Source organism: Eptesicus fuscus, chromosome 15, assembly GCF_027574615.1.
Source record: "Eptesicus fuscus isolate TK198812 chromosome 15, DD_ASM_mEF_20220401, whole genome shotgun sequence".
NCBI lineage: Eukaryota > Metazoa > Chordata > Mammalia > Chiroptera > Vespertilionidae > Eptesicus > Eptesicus fuscus.
The window spans coordinates 60,029,763-60,045,264 of record NC_072487.1 but is presented as its reverse complement, the minus strand read 5'-3'; the positions used below and the strand labels follow the sequence as shown (position 1 = coordinate 60,045,264).

The 15,502-nt window shown below is 45.3% G+C and overlaps 1 protein-coding gene across 2 annotated transcripts in view; it reads left to right on the top strand.

Moving 5' to 3' along the window:
• EPB41L4B (erythrocyte membrane protein band 4.1 like 4B) overlaps positions 1–15,502 on the top strand; it is a 113,228-nt gene that overhangs the window by 75,135 nt on the left and 22,591 nt on the right. For both annotated transcript variants that reach the window (XM_008142120.3, XM_054727332.1), the window contains exons 16-17: positions 7,106–7,335; positions 10,077–10,195. In XM_008142120.3, the coding sequence (XP_008140342.2) occupies positions 7,106–7,335; positions 10,077–10,195 (349 nt within the window). The remainder of the gene's footprint in view (positions 1–7,105; positions 7,336–10,076; positions 10,196–15,502) is intronic.

The following is a 15,502-nucleotide window of genomic DNA, read 5'->3' as shown; positions in this document are numbered from 1 at the left end:
GGTTCACGGTGAAGCAGAAGAATGTGAGAATTCTAGTGGTTCTCTTATGCCTTTAACTTCATTATGACCTCCCTCCCCCGAGTCTACCTAACTGTGTCTGTGTCACTGTTTTCTCTCCTCCGGATGCAAGGGGCTAGGGACCTCCCAAACGATGGAGAAGGTTGTGCATGCGCACACCCCAGTCTAACAACCCAGGGCAGGATTCAGGCCCATGTGAGGAAACAGGTGGAAGTTTGCAGAAGCAAAATAACAGGACATTGCGAGCAGATGAGCGGACTGTGGACTCTGGTGTGGAGGTCTGCTTTTGTTCTCTGACAAGTGAAGTATGGACCCTTGGGCATCTCACGTGGTTTGAATCCCAACTGTGCACTCACTTGGCCCAGTTTCTTCTTCCCCTCCTTTTCCTCATCTAAAAGGGAATTTAGCTCAGCTGGCTTGACTCAGTGATTGAGCATCAACCTATGAACCCGGAGGTCACAGTTCAAATCCTCGTCAGAGCACATGCCCAGGTTATGGGCTAGATCCCCAGTGTGAGGTGTGCAGGAGGCGGCTGATCAATGATTCTCACCATGGATGTTTCTATCTCTCTCTCACTCTCCATTCCTTTCTGAAATCAATAAAAATATGTTCAAAAATAAATGGGAATTTAACAATATCTGTTTAGGAGAATTCAATGACATGTGCATGTGTGGTGCTTTGCACAGTGGTTGATACTACCTGTTAGCAATTTTTAGTGGGTTGTGTTTTTTGTGTGTGTGTGTTTTTGTTTTGTTTTTTAGATTTAAGGCCTTAGCAGTCCATGTGGTAAGAAATAGGGCAAGGAGACTCAAAGTAGCTCAAGGAATGGTATCTCCCCTGGGTGGATAGGTTGCGATGTACAGTCTAATTTTAGCAATGGACGGGGGTGCTTGGTTCCAAAGGAAAGAGATGGAAGAAGGTTAACACAATACATAAAAACATGTCTATGAAACGCTAACAAGCTCAGAGCAGAAACACCATGGGGGTCTTTTGAGAGGGGATTAAAAGCAATGGAAGTGGTATTTCCGTCTGAGAATTCAAGGCAGGATGCGGACAGCGCTTTCCCACCTGCACATGGCAGGATCGGCGGGGCGGCGGGATCGGGGGGCGGGGAGGGCGGCGGCGGGAGGCCCTGGTGAGACCACTGAGAATCGGTTCTGCGGGTACAATTGGGACTCAGAAGTTTGGGGAATTGAAACCAAGCGTCCGCTCGGTTCCCAACCTGCCCCGACTTGGGACTTCACCTTATACAAAGCGGAGGAACCGGTTAGCTATTTGGAGACTACGTAGAAAGTACTAATGGGAACTGCTGTGCTTTTAAACTATTTTTAGTAGTTAATACAGACAGTGGTAAAAAGTCAAGCAAAGACAGCTGAAAGTTACTTTTCCTCTCCACCCTCTTATTCCCTGGTTCCCTAGTTCTTCCCAGAGGCAGCCTTTCTTCTTGTCAATCTAGAGCAATTCTGGGTAGAAAGCACATGTGTTTATTTAACCAATCAATATTGATGGGCATCTAGGCTGCCTCGAGTCTCTAAAATTATGATTTTGCTGCCATCCCTGTACATTCTGTTTTATGCACTTGAACAAATCTATCTGTAGACTAAATTCCCTACAGATAGAGACTCGGGTCAAAAGGTTTGTGCATATTTAACTTGGATATTGTCTAATGAAATTTTCCTCCAAAGATATCCTCCCTGATTATGCCGCCCCCACCCCAGCAATTTGACAGGGAGGGCTTCTGGGACCCCGCAGCAAGCAAGCTCCCAGCCTTAGCTGACTTTCTGAACCTTCGTTAGTCTGATGGGTGAAAACCACAATGTCTGTGTTAATCGCATTTCTCTATGGCAAGGTTGTGCACCCCCTTCCTCTTTCCAAAGGCCATTGGTTGCTTGTTTTCTCTGAACTGTCTAGAACCCCTATCCTTGAGTCCTGCTCTTTCATAAAGATCGGGCTGATGAAGTGGAATTAATGATGTCATCTAAGCCTTTTTAACAGTGAAAAAAGGGAAGGCTGGGAAAAGTTGATATTCACCAGACATTTTTCTTTTTTATTTCAGAGAGGAACGGAGAGGGAGAGAGATATAGAAACATCAATGATGAGCCCTGGCTGGTTTTGCTCAGTGGATAGAGCATCGGCCTGCGGACTGAAGGGTCCCAGGTTCAATTCCAGCCAAGGGCACATGTCTGGGTTGTGGGCTTGATCCCCAGTAGGGGGTGTGCAGGAGGCAGCCAATAAAAGATGCTCTCTCTCTTCTCCCTCTCCCTCTCCCTTCCTCTCTGAAATAAAAAGAAAAAGAAAAGAAACATCAGTGATGGGAGAGAATCATTGATTGGCTGCCTCCTGCATGCCCCTTACTGGGGACCACACCTGCAACCTAGGCATGTGCCCTTGACCGGAATTGAACCCAGGACCCTTCAGTCTGCAGGCCAACATTCTATCCACTGAGCCAAACCAGCTAGGGCTACCAGACGTTTTTCAAAAGCAGCTTTCCGGAAGTTTAGGTAACCATCAGTGGGTTACCAGGCCATGGAGATAGAATGTGGGCAGCATCAAGACAGCCAGGATGAAGGAATTGATTTCTAACATCCGTGATTCCTTTTCTTTTGGGAGCTCAGACTTCTTAAATACCCACCTCGACATTGTGAATTTCCCTGGTGCATTTGACCAGGGAAGGACGAGTTTACTTTTAGGTACAATTAAAATTCTAATGTATCGGATATAAAAGCACAGCCACATCCCAAGACTCAGCAGTGGCATTATTGGAGGAAAGGCTGCAGAAGTTAAAACACCAGAAGGGCTGTCGTCTCGACAATCCACTAAAAAGAGGGTTAGGATAATTAGAGGAACATCCCGTAGGCATGTTGTAAGAAACCCGCAGAAACCTACCTAATCATCCCCAACTGAATGGGAATGGCTTCAGCATCCACTTTCTGCAGCTGAGACCTCCGGAGCAAGAGGTGTTGCTGTGCCTACGGCTCCACCAGCATCACCCGGGGCTGCATAATGGACCTTGTACCTATATTAAAGGCAATTAAACAAGCCCTTAAAATACGGCTTCAGAGGCTTGCAGGATGTTATAATAGAAGCTTCTGAAAAACCTACCAGAATTGGGGAGCAGAGAGGGAGCCTTTAAGGAGATTTTTAAGCATTCATGAAAACCAAAATAGATTATCCCTCTGGCTCACCTCAAAAACACGAACCCAGCGTTCAGCCCCCGCCCCGGCTCATACTGGTATCTTGTGCCATTAGAATGTCTAAAACCTGCCCTTAACAGAGCATACGATTTATGCATTGAACCTGAGCATCTTTCTGGAATGAATGATACTTGCACTCATTTGGGTGAGTTAGGTCGTGTCTGCAGGGTGGAAGAAGAACACTCTCATCTCGTGCCCGAGTCTGCCATAGCTCTTTCAAAATGCAAGGGATGATAAAGGACTGGCTCTGGAAACATTATTTTACACACTAGCAGCTGCACTTGATGGAAATGATTACTTTTTCTCCCTGTTCCTTGAGGCCTCATATGATACCGTGTGGGGATGCATTTAAAGCAGTGGCTAGGGGCAAGTTAATGCTGTTAACTTGGAAAAAATATCTTCATTTAAGGCACAGAGTGGGCACTGGGATGCAAAAACAAGAACCCCTCCCCCCAAAAAAAATCTGTAATAAATCAAGAAGGGAAAGCACCGTTAGATTGATTGGAAGTGAATGCCGTAAAGGAAAACAACTATATCTGTGTCCGTATTTTTTTCAAGGCAGAAAACAGAGTGAATAAAATCTTAGTCATAAGCCTCAGGGCAAAAAGGAGCTCATAAAATATTTATTCTTTGGACTCGGATGCTGAAATGGATCTGGAATGGTGAAAACCCTAGATCTCACCACGAACTTGGAGAGCCCTTCCTCGTGGCTTCTCGGTGCCTCGTGCACAACTAGGAAGCCCCTGTGGAAAGAGCAAGAATGTTATCAAGGTAAAATGGATTTTCCAGCAGCAAGTGTTCAAGGCCTGTTAGCTGATGACGGCCATTCATCGAAACCATTGGATAGCAGTTTCGCCAAAGGAAAACTCCGGACTCCGAGATGGAGGTGCACATCCTGTCTGGCTCACGCAGGACACTCAGTCACCACGGGACCATAAAGGCTCTCGTTGCTCCTTAAGATGTGGAACATTTTACTCTGCAGTTTTGCAAAGACTAGAATGTAACGGGAAGGAAACCTGGGGGGTTGGTGAGCAAGGTGAAGCGTTTGCGAGTAGACACTTGATAAATTAGCCAGGGAGGATTAAAATTGAATGCATGAGGACATTCATTCAGTAAATGTGTACTCTGCATCTGCACTGTGCCAGTACCGTAACCGGACCAGGAATCGACACTGAGAAGAGGCTGTCTTTGGCTCCAAGTAGCTGACTAATCAAAAGAAGAGTTCCCAGCCTGTAAGGATTCAGACATCACCTGTGTCAACACTAGACTTAGTGCCAAGTTGCGTGATAGGAAAATGTCTTCAAAGAAGTACAAATTGGAAAAATTCTCTTTTGCCAATTAGTAGTCTATATCAAGACATCTAAACCATGCCCTAAAAATGTAATTTTGACCTTTTCAGACAGGAGAAAAAAAATGAGGTAGGGCATCTTTCCTCTCTAGTTGCTCTTTAAAATAAAAATAAATAGAACCACTAAGTTGCTGTAAGAAATCATCCCTAATTAATAGACCTAACATTTGTAATGTGTCATATTTCTAAGATGCTTACACAATTTTCTTCTCAAACGCATTATGGAAAAAGTACAGTTTCCAAATATACTTTCTACTTACTGCCGCTGAATTTAATAAGAGCTTGTAGCAATATGTTGGTCTAATGGCCCATTCTGTTTAGTCTCCACTAAATAAAAATTGAAGTAAGTGACAGGTGTCCTGGAAACCATAACAAGCAAATGCACCTTGCCCTCGCTCTCAGCGGGACACGGCAAAGATCAAATTATTTCATTGAGCTGTAGTTCCTGGCATATAAATGCTTAATAAATGTTAGTCCAAATATGCAGTGTCTGGGGCCCAGATAAGTGAAATGAGTCACCTCAGGTCACATAGCTAAGTGGCAGTAAAACCAAAGCTAAGTGCCAGCCAGAGTTCTTGTCACGTCATGATACTGCTGCTTTTGTCCATGTGGCAGTACCGTGCCTCTGAGCACTTGAGAGAGCACAGGCCTCTGCAGTCAGGTTTCTTGGGTTCAAATCCCAGATCTGCCATTTACCAGCTGTGTGACTTTAGGAAAGTCAACTAGTCTCTCTTCCTTTAAAAAAAAATATCACCTGAGAATATGTTTATTGATTTTTTAGAGAGAGGAAGAGGGAGAGAGAAAGAGAGAAAGAAGGGGGGGGAGGGGGGGCAGGGATTGACCCTGCAACCTAGCTATGCACCCTGACTGGGGATCAGACCTGCAACCTTTTGGTGCAGGGGATGATGCTCCAACCAACTGAGCCACCCAGCCAGGGATCTCCTTCCTTTCTGTTATCTGTAAAATAAAGAAAACAATACCTGTCCCTTCTTCAAATGATTGTTGGGAGGTTAAATGCATTAATAGGTGGCACAGTGCTGGGCACTCAAAAAAGCTGAGCGTTGGGGCTTTTTCTCTGTGAGTGTTTGGAGAGCATGGTTACTGCGCTAGTGTTCCGTCGGGAGGGGACGGGTTGGTGCTGGCTGACACCACCTGCTGCAAAAACACGGTGTTTGCGCAGATTCTGCTGGGAGTCCCCGTTGGAGAGCCACAGTTCCAGGCGAATGGGCTGCAGTGTGGGCGAGGGGCGGTGCTGCCGCGCGCTTTCTCGCCCTTGGCACACAGAACATGACGTATTTGTGTAGCACCCGGGTAAGCAGGCGAGGCTGCTTGAGGCTCCAGGCTCCCTGGTTCTGTCCACTTGCCTGGGGACCGAAAGAATAAATGGTTCCACCCGCCTGCCACCCTTCTGAGGCCCGTCCATGGGGAGCAGCTCTACTGAGAACTCTGTCAGCGTCTCCCTGATGCTTTAGTTCTGCGGAGGCGTACGGAGTTGTCCCTACTTTGGGCTCAAAGTAACGAGGAGCCGGTTTGCCCCCAGCGGGCTCCTCTGGAAGGTGTTGGGAGCACGTGTGCTGCTGTGTGGGCTGTTCCTGCCTCCCGGCCCCCTGCTATGAAGCTGGCAGGTGCCGTGGGCAGGCAAAGGGTCACCCTGCACACAGTGAGTGTGCAGTAAACAATCCCAAGGAGATGCCAGCAATCGCCACACCAACTTCATGTTCCCAGGGAGAAAACTGAAGCTCAGAGCGACTGTCCCCGGCTCCTCCCAAGGCTGGGGTAGAACTAAGATTTCAACAACAACTCTGTGTGCTTTTTGCTGCCTGCTTTGTTGCCTCGATGGGGAGGGTGGATATCATTGGAGAAGTGAGGCTGGTCGGTGACTCCCCCCCACCCAGATGCCAAAGTCACCCCCTCTTCCACATTCTTCCACGCATGCACACGATGTGAGACTGTCCTGAGCAAGGCCTCCAGGAGGCAGCCAGGGTGGATCAGAGAGAGGAGAGGCGAGGAGGGCTGTTAGGAATCTGTGTTTGAGGCAGTCTGAGTGGGAGATGACATGGGCTTCCATCAGGCAATATTGGTAAGAAGCGAGAGGAACCATTGGAATTAAAAGATGTCACAGCAGGAACATTAACAGGTGCTTTCTGCACGGTGAGGCTGATGGGGAGGAAGGGAGAGGGACTCCAAGACTTCTAGTTTGTCATTAGGATTGTGTGATGCGACAGTTGACAATCTGTTTTTTGTCACTGCCTGTCATTTCTTCCTTCCTGTTTAGAGAATATCTTTTTTAACAGAAATTATCTCATTTCAAAGTTAAGAATTTTGTTAAGGTTGAAGGTCTCCGATGCATACAAATTCCCACTTTCTGCTTTTCCTTGGAGAGCACCGTTGCCCTGCTGTCCTGTTCTACATGACCCTGTGGATCTGTTTGCTGACCTGCTTTCTCTTGTTTTTTCTCTCATGCTTTGAGAACTTCTTTTAAAGTACGCACAGGAACGTCAAGGCATTTTGCTTCTCTAAATACTGACTTTGACACCCTCCACAGCTACCCGCTCCCTTCCCCAGGGCTCAGCAGCTCGGACCGGCTACCCTTCGGCATCGAGGAGAACGGGGGCACGCCGTTCACTACCAAAGCTTCGGGGCGGCACCACCACCACCACCACCACCAGCACCAGCACCAGCACCAGCACCACCCAAACTATGGCCTCTCGCTGACCCTGGAGAACAAGGAGGGGCCTCTGAGGTCCCCAAACTCCAGCAGTAAATCCCTTACAAGTGAGTAGGGGTCGGGGACTGAGGTGGGGAGGTGGGAAGGGAGCTACAGGGCGTGGCTGGCTTCCACACATCCTCAAAACAGACCCCGCAGGTGCAGCGTGGAACTGGTAACGTCAGCGCTGGGTTACCGGGTCTGGGCCTGGAGCAATTAGGTAGGAGCCACGTAGGGGGTATGAAACCATACTCCCAGGAAGCTGATTTCATTACAAGGTAACAATCCTCTCTCCCCCTGCTCATTCCTCAGCCCAGTGGTCGGCAAACTCATTAGTCAACAGAGCCAAATATCAACAGTACAACGGTTGAAATTTCTTTTGAGAGCCAAATTTTTTAAACTTAAACTTCTTCGAACGCCACTTCTTCAAAATAGATTCGCCCAGGCCGTGGTATTTTGTGGAAGAGCCACACTCCAGGGGCCAAAGAGCTGCATGTGGCTCGCGAACCGCAGATTGCCGACCACTGCCTTAGCCAATCTTTGTTTTCGCACTGGCTCAAAGCAACGGAAAGAGAAAGAGGGGAGTGAGGCAGCTAGAATCTCTGCTTTCCTAATTTCAGGAAAACACATTCTAGCCCCTTTCTGACATCTCTCTTCTGAGAGCACAGTGACCTCAGGCCCCGGGGAGAGAAGTTATGGAAATGGAGAGTAAGCCATTAGGAACATTTTTAGCAATTTAACAGTGATTTTATTATCTGTTAAAGCTTTAAAAACGTGGGCTTGGATTCTGTATGTCTATTGTTTTATTTTTCTAGAATTCACTTTTATTACGTTTTATCTAAGAATTGGTCTGTGACATCCAGGGGGGAAGAACTGATTCTTTATCATATACGGTTGGAAAAAGCACTGAGGTAGAGGCAAGAGGCAAGAGGCAAGAGGCGGCAATTCCCAGGCTCACTATTGAGCCAGATCTCCTCTTGGATCCCCAATTTTCTCACCTGTGAAATGGGGTAGAGGGTGTCTACATGGATGGCCAAGGGACCTTCCAGCCCTGACATTTTGGGAGTCTGTGAGCTGGTGAAAAGAAAGAGCCATTGCGCCTTCACTCGTTGACCACAGGGAACAATTCCGGGGTGGCTAAGCCGGGAATGGGAACTCGTCATTCCCTTGGTGTTGAAGAATCAGAACTCTCTCCCATCATCACTATCCACATTGCCCTAGGCACGTGGTCGGCAAACTGTGGCTTTCAAGCCACATGCGGCTCTTTGGCCCCTTGAGTGTGGCTCTTCCACAAAATACCACGGCCTGGGCGAGTCTATTTTGAAGAAGTGGCGTTAGAAGAAGTTTAAGTTTAAAAAATTTGACTCTCAAAAGAAATTTCAATCGTTGTACTGTTGATATTTCACTCTGTTGACTAATGAGTTTGCCGACCACTGCCCTAGGGCTAGGCCAGTGGTTCTCAATCTTTCTAATGCCGAGACCCTTTCTAATGCCGAGACCCTTTCTAATGTGGTGACCCCCAACCATAAAATTATTTTCGTTGCTACTTCATAACTATAATTTTGCTACTGTTATGAACTGTAATGTAAATATCTGTGTTTTCCGATGGTCTTAGGCGACCCTGCTAGCGGTTCTCAACCTGTGGTCGTGACCCACAGGTTGAGAACCGCTGCTGTAGAGCCTAAGACCATCGGAAAACACAGATATTTACATTACGATTCATTCACAGTAGCAAAATTACAGTTATTTTGCTACTGTTATGAATTACAGCCCCTTAAAGAGCGCCTCCTCTAGTGCGCTCTCCAGGTTGCAGCTGCCAAAGTGGGAGCTCTCACCAGGTAGCCCTGACCAAATGCCTAAGACCGTCCATGGTTCCTCCCTGTCCTGCAGTAAAGCCCATACTTCTAAGCATGGCCACGCACAGACCTTCACAGCCTGGCCCTGCCGAGGTCTCCAGCCTTCCCTCCACTCACTATGCTCTAGCCACTACTCTGCTCTCACCACGCATTGTGCTGTTTCCCAGCTCAGGTCTTTGCACCTGCTTTCCTCTGCCCTGGTGAACTCCTACACAGCCTTCAGGAACTAGCTCCAGTGTCGTCAGTGAAAGCATCTCTCACACCCCTCTCTGATTCCTGGCTTTGGAGTACCTTCTCTCTCACTCCTATAGCAATTAAAATAGCCTTTTATTATTCTAGTTTGGAGTTGTCTGCACATGCGTCTGCCTCATTCCTCTCTCTATTCCAGCTCCCCAGATCTCAATGGCAAAGAATACTTGGCACAAGTTTTAGTATGTAATGAATATCAAATATTTAATGTCATGTGTTAATGGGTATATACTAGCTAGTGGGAGGGGTGGTGGAACTAATCCAAAGTAGTAGAGAAATCGAAATCAATGAATTTGATTTTAGAATTATAACCTAGTTTTTAAGAGCACATCCATATATGCCTGTTAGCCTGAACACTAATCTTTCCAATTTGCATAGTGCTTTATCATTAATAAAGCATTTGTACATGAAGGACCTCATTTCATATTTATAACAATTTTGAAAGGTAAATAATTTTATTTTCAATGTAAAATGGCACAAAGGCTCGGAGAGGTCAAGTGATTCACCCAGGCCACTCTCCTCATATATGAGGGAGTTAGGCCTTGAAACCTTGACCTTAGATGTTCTCACACTCCATCAACTAGTGTTCAAGGGATGCAAGCTGCCAGAGGAGGAGGCAGGCAGATCGGGTGCTGGCAGTGGGGCTCTGGAAGCGTCTTTTACCATCTAGCTTTTCCTCATTCGTTCCCTTTTGTCTCTTATAGAACTGACTCCAGGAGCACCTGCCCTGTTCAACGAGGCGGCCACACATCTAAAGAAGCTGGAACTGGAAACTGTGAAGGCTCCTGGACCCTGGCCTGCTCTGCACATCAACATCAATAAGGTACCGAGGACCAGAACCAGGCGATGAGCGTGGACCTGGGGCTCACGTCAAACCTCTGGTCATTACCCTGGCCTGCCTCCTAAACCCGGTGCCTTTGGCTTGGAGGGGTTCCTCCTCGGGCTTTCCTGATGTTTCTGCTCAGCGTGTCTGAGGACCAAATATTCACCTACATTCTTTTTGGGTGATTTACTGAGTGAGGCATTGCCCTCAGTGCTGAGGCCAGCAGGCTGGATCTATTAGTGGTCTCTCCCTCCTTCTAATGGAAGGATCCACAGGCAAAGGGTCCGCTCTCTGCTCTTTCCATTTTTACCCCTCTGTATTAGTCTGCTCATGCTGCTATAACAAAACACCATAGACCATGTGCCTTAAACAAAAGACATTTATTTCTCACAGTTCTGGAGGCTGGGGAGTCCAAGATTAAGGCACTGGCTGATTTGTTTCCTGGTGAGGGCTCTCTTCCTGGTTTGCAGAAGGTCACCTTCTTGCTGTGTCCCCATTTGCCAGAAAAAAAAAATGATCTTTTTCTCTTCCTCTTCTTATAAAGCCACTCATCCCAACATGAAGTCCTCACCTCATGACCTCATCTAAATCTAATTACTTCCCAAATGACTAATCTCCAAATATCATCACATTGCGGGTCAGGGCTTCAACATATGAATTTTTTTTTTTGGGGGGGGAGGGAGGCACAGTTTGGCCCATGCCACTTCCTCTCTCCAACTGTGCCTGGCACATAGTAGATGATCAGTAACTATTTGCTGATGGAAGGAAGGGGAGGCTTGAAGGAGGGAGGGAGGGACAGGGCAGAAGCCAAGCTCTCCTTTGGTTAGATCTGTTCTTATCCAACTGCACAGCCTTGTAAAAATATAATTTTATCTTAGAACTATAGACTGTCAGGGCTGGATTTGATCTATTATTTAGTTCAACCTTCTCAACATCAAACCAGAGGAGGGGAAATTACTTTCTCAAGGTCACACAGCAGGGGCTGAATCTATGCACCCCCAATGCCTGATCCGTTGTCCTTTGTATTCCGATATGGTTCTTTATTTTCCTCCCCAGGTTTCTCAGTTTCAGTCCTTATGGCATTTGGGGCTGTTATTTCTTGGTTGAGAGAGGCTGTCCTGTGTATTGTAGGATGTTTGCAGAATTCCTGACCTTGGCCCACCAGATGCCAGTACCACCCCCCTTCAGGTGTTGAGACTAAATCGTCTCCAGACTTTGCCTAATGCCCCTTGAAAGGTCAAATCTTTCCAATTTGCATAGTGCTTTATCATTAATAAATCGCCCCCAGTTGAGAGCTGCTTTTGTCAGAATGTTTTACTTTTTTAAAGTCCCCAAAGGAATAGTCTTCGTCACTCCTGGGCCATTTCTTCCACTCTCATGCTTAGCTTTGCTCTTTTATAAGAAGGAATAATAAGAATTTGGAAGATCTGACTTGGGAAGCCCCCCCTTTGCTGGTGAGCGTGGGAAGGTTATACCTCCTGTCTGGGCTGTTCCTCCACCCTAGCCAGCCTTCCAGTCCACAGTAGACTTCAGAGCTTCTCAGAAGACCCTCACTCCCTTGCACTCCTCCTCCCCACCCCCACACGGGGCAGCCTGAAGTCCTTCTGTTCTGTAATGGGATCCCAACCTCAAGGCCCCCCGCTCATTCACTTTTCTTTTTTAAAAAAATATATTTTTATTGACTTCAGAGAGGAAGGGAGAGGGAGAGAGAGATAGAAGCATCAATGATGAGAGAAAATCATTGATCGGCTGCCTGACCGGGAACCAAACAGTGACCTCCTGGTTCATAGGTCGATGCTCAACTAGCTGGGCCACTTTTCTTTTGTACCACGCTCCCTGTTGGCCAGGTGGAAAGAATTCCTCCTGTGGGATGCCACTCATTCATTCAAGCAACAACTCTGTATTGAGCAGGCCCGTACCAGGAGCTGGGGAGTCAGTCCAATGCATCATGTGCCCTCTAGACTTGTCCTTCTTTGTCTCCTGGTTTTCATCTTTTCTGATGCACTATACACATTAAATGTTTTCACAGGGGTTTATCCAGAGTTTGACAGAATCCAAACATGTTTTGTGAGGAAGTATAGCATATAATATCGGGGAACTCAGAAGCAGTATGTAACTTGTCATCATATGAGTATTGGTGGGAAATGGACCACAGTGGCCTGCTCTGGGTTAAGGCAAGCTGAGACAGCTCTGAGTTATTAAGTTATTCCCTGAAGCTCAAACTATATCTAATGCCTCTCTTTTCTCTCCCACTTGAAGAAATACCTCAGTAAGCAGGCAGGCTAGCATGATGTCATATAACCTTGACTTTGTCCTATCACATAAGCCAAGTATATTATTACTTCACGCTATGATTCTTTATCATTAATAAAGCATTCCTTGCAACAGACCTTACAACTTATATGATACCACAATTGGGACCAGTGGCTTCGATGACTCTTAAAGTTTTTTCCAGCCTCAATGATCAAGAATCTACTGATTCTTCTAAGGTTTGGAGAAGTACCTATTCTTGATTTAATGGTGAGAAGACATTTTCATTGCTCAGTTCCAAAGTAGTACCTAAAATTACACAAGACGTTAAATCTCATGAGATTTCAAATGTGTAAACAATTCGTGTCAATGATTTAAAAGTGCACCTGATCATTTCTTTATCTCCATTGCCATCCCCAAACAGATGGACCCTTTCTAATGATAAAGTCCAAGTGTCATTCCTGTGTATGTTTTGAAGTCTCTATTTCTATATCAAACAATAAATCATCTTTCCACAGTTCAAATTGAATGTAAAATACAAACTCTGATCATGCAGAAGAGAAAGCACAACATTCTCGGAGCTATCCTCCAGGCTAGGATATGGTCCTATGGCAGTCCAGATGCTTATCTCCCCTGAAGACGCCTTTTATGCAAACATGTTCACATAGTGATACTTGAATTTTCCAAATTTTATATTGGCCTCCGCCTGAGTCAAATCAGAGCTGAACAGTAGCTCGTGCTTTGCCCAGATCAAACAGGAACAAGCCAGCTTGAATTTTATGTCTAAAAAGAATTACTAAATTCAAGGGGGGGAAAAATCAATGCTGGATCCTCAGTCTTTTCTTATTTTAGCAGCATTCAATTTTTTTTTAAGTAGGTCTTCGGTCACGACTTTGAGTATAACTATGTCCCCTTAAGCAATTGTCAAAAACCTCAAATGGGCTTTGGACCCAATTTAATTTCTGTTTCCCAGCATATCATTCCTCCAAAGTAAATCCAATTTAAAAAGTAACTCTTTGCACACCAGGGAAGACACCGTTCTAGCAGTAAACAATCTAACAGGATTTAGAAACACAGGATGCATTATTCTAAAGGTGTACTGTAAATCTTATCTTTCAAAATACATAAGTAACTTCATTTGCTGTTTGGAAACTGCTAAGTCTCTTAGGATAATGATTCCAAATGAGTCAGTTTTCTTTATATCCAACTTGATGGCTTAAGATCATTCGTGTCTTCATGTCTGATGCTCTTTTTTAGTTATATTTTCTTTTCTGTCTAAAGAATCTACCATGAGAGTGCCATTCATATCTTATTTTCTCATTTGATCCTCATAATAACCTTATGAAGAAAGAAACTGAGACTCAGAGAGGTTAAGGGGAGCCGGTGTGGTTGAGTGGTCAGGGCCCCAGCCTTGGGGTCACCTAATTCTGGGTGTGAGTCTTTGCTCTTCTTGGAGCTTACTGTGTGACCTTGGGCAAGTGACTTACTTACTTTTTTCTTCTCATCTATAAAATGGGGATAGTGATGGTATCTACCTCCACATGTGATGGTTAAATGAGAAAATGCACTAAGATGTTCAAAAGAAATGCTTGGTCAGTGCCTTGCCCATTATAAGCTCTTGGTAAATGTTATCTTTTTCTTTTTGTTATCAGCAGCAGCAGAGCAGCTTTTGTTTATGGTGCTAGTAAGAGAAAAAGCTGAGATTCAAATCCAGGTCTTCTGTCTCTGCTTATCTCGCTGTTACGTGAGATTGCTGAGTTCTGCTTAGTCTACCAAATGCTCCTCTATGCATTTGGAGGTCCCACGGAGACACTCTTTCCTATGCCCTCTTTTCTTTACTAAATGATGTCAACCAGCCAGTTGCACAATAATTCCTCCGGGGATTTCATAATGTCCCATAGGACTTTTGAGTTAGTGAGTGAGATTAATTTTGGAACTTGCAGAATTTGAGGTCTTTAGAACATTTTGTTCTTGCCCTGGTCCATTGTGACAGATAGGTCACATTATGTCCTGATATCACTAAATCGACTTTTAGCAATCATATGCCCTTGTATCTTTCTTATTAAATACGTCTCTTCTAATAATAACTGTATGTCATTATAATCTTCTTCAGCAGGTGTTTATTGAGCACATACTATGTGCTCAGTGGAATATGCAATGACCACAATAGGCATGGTTAACAATAAGACATGATTTCCCTGTGTGTAATATGTATGCCATCCAAGATGATATACATAAGTATTTTTAATAGTTATATAACTATCATACTGTATATTATAATAAATATAATAGTCACCAAGCCCATGATCTCAGATACTATTGCTTAGGACACCTACTTAAACTAGGTGGTTCCAAGGTAATCCCATTTGACTGGATCATATGAATTGTAAGTGCATGTTCAGTTAGTTCATGGGAGATAGCAGACATAGTAAGTTATGGAAGAAGTCTGAGACACTCTACAGTGAGGTAGCATAGATACAAATTTCTCATTGTGAATCACGTTTTTCATCAAGATTTATTGAAAACGTACCAATGAATATTTTATACTCTTTCCTTTGGCCCAACGAGCCACAGAATTGAATCTTTATATGTAAGAGGTAGCAGTTATGGGGGAAATAGCACTGCACTAGGTATAGGAAACTCGAAGCGTGAGTCCTGGACCTGCCTCCTGGTGTAGCTACAGGGCTCTCAAAGAACCTCCTCTCTTTGAACCTTCATCCCATCTTCTTCTTATTTTTAATTTTTATTTATTGGCTTGAGAGAGGGAGAGAGAAAGAGGACAAAGAGGGAGAGATGGTGGGGGGCGGGGAGATAGAGAGAAACATCTATTTTGTTCCACTTATTTGTGCATTCATTGGTTTCTCGTTGTACTCTAGGACCCTGTGTTGGTCATGGCCCTGCAGGGATCAAACCTGCAACCTTGGTGTATGGGGATGATGCTCTAACCAACTAAGCCACCCGGCCAGGGCTCACCCTGTCTTCTGGCTCATGTGCTCCCTAATGCATCCTCTCCCTACTTCACATGAGAATGAGAGCAAGGGCTTGTGAATTCTTTGC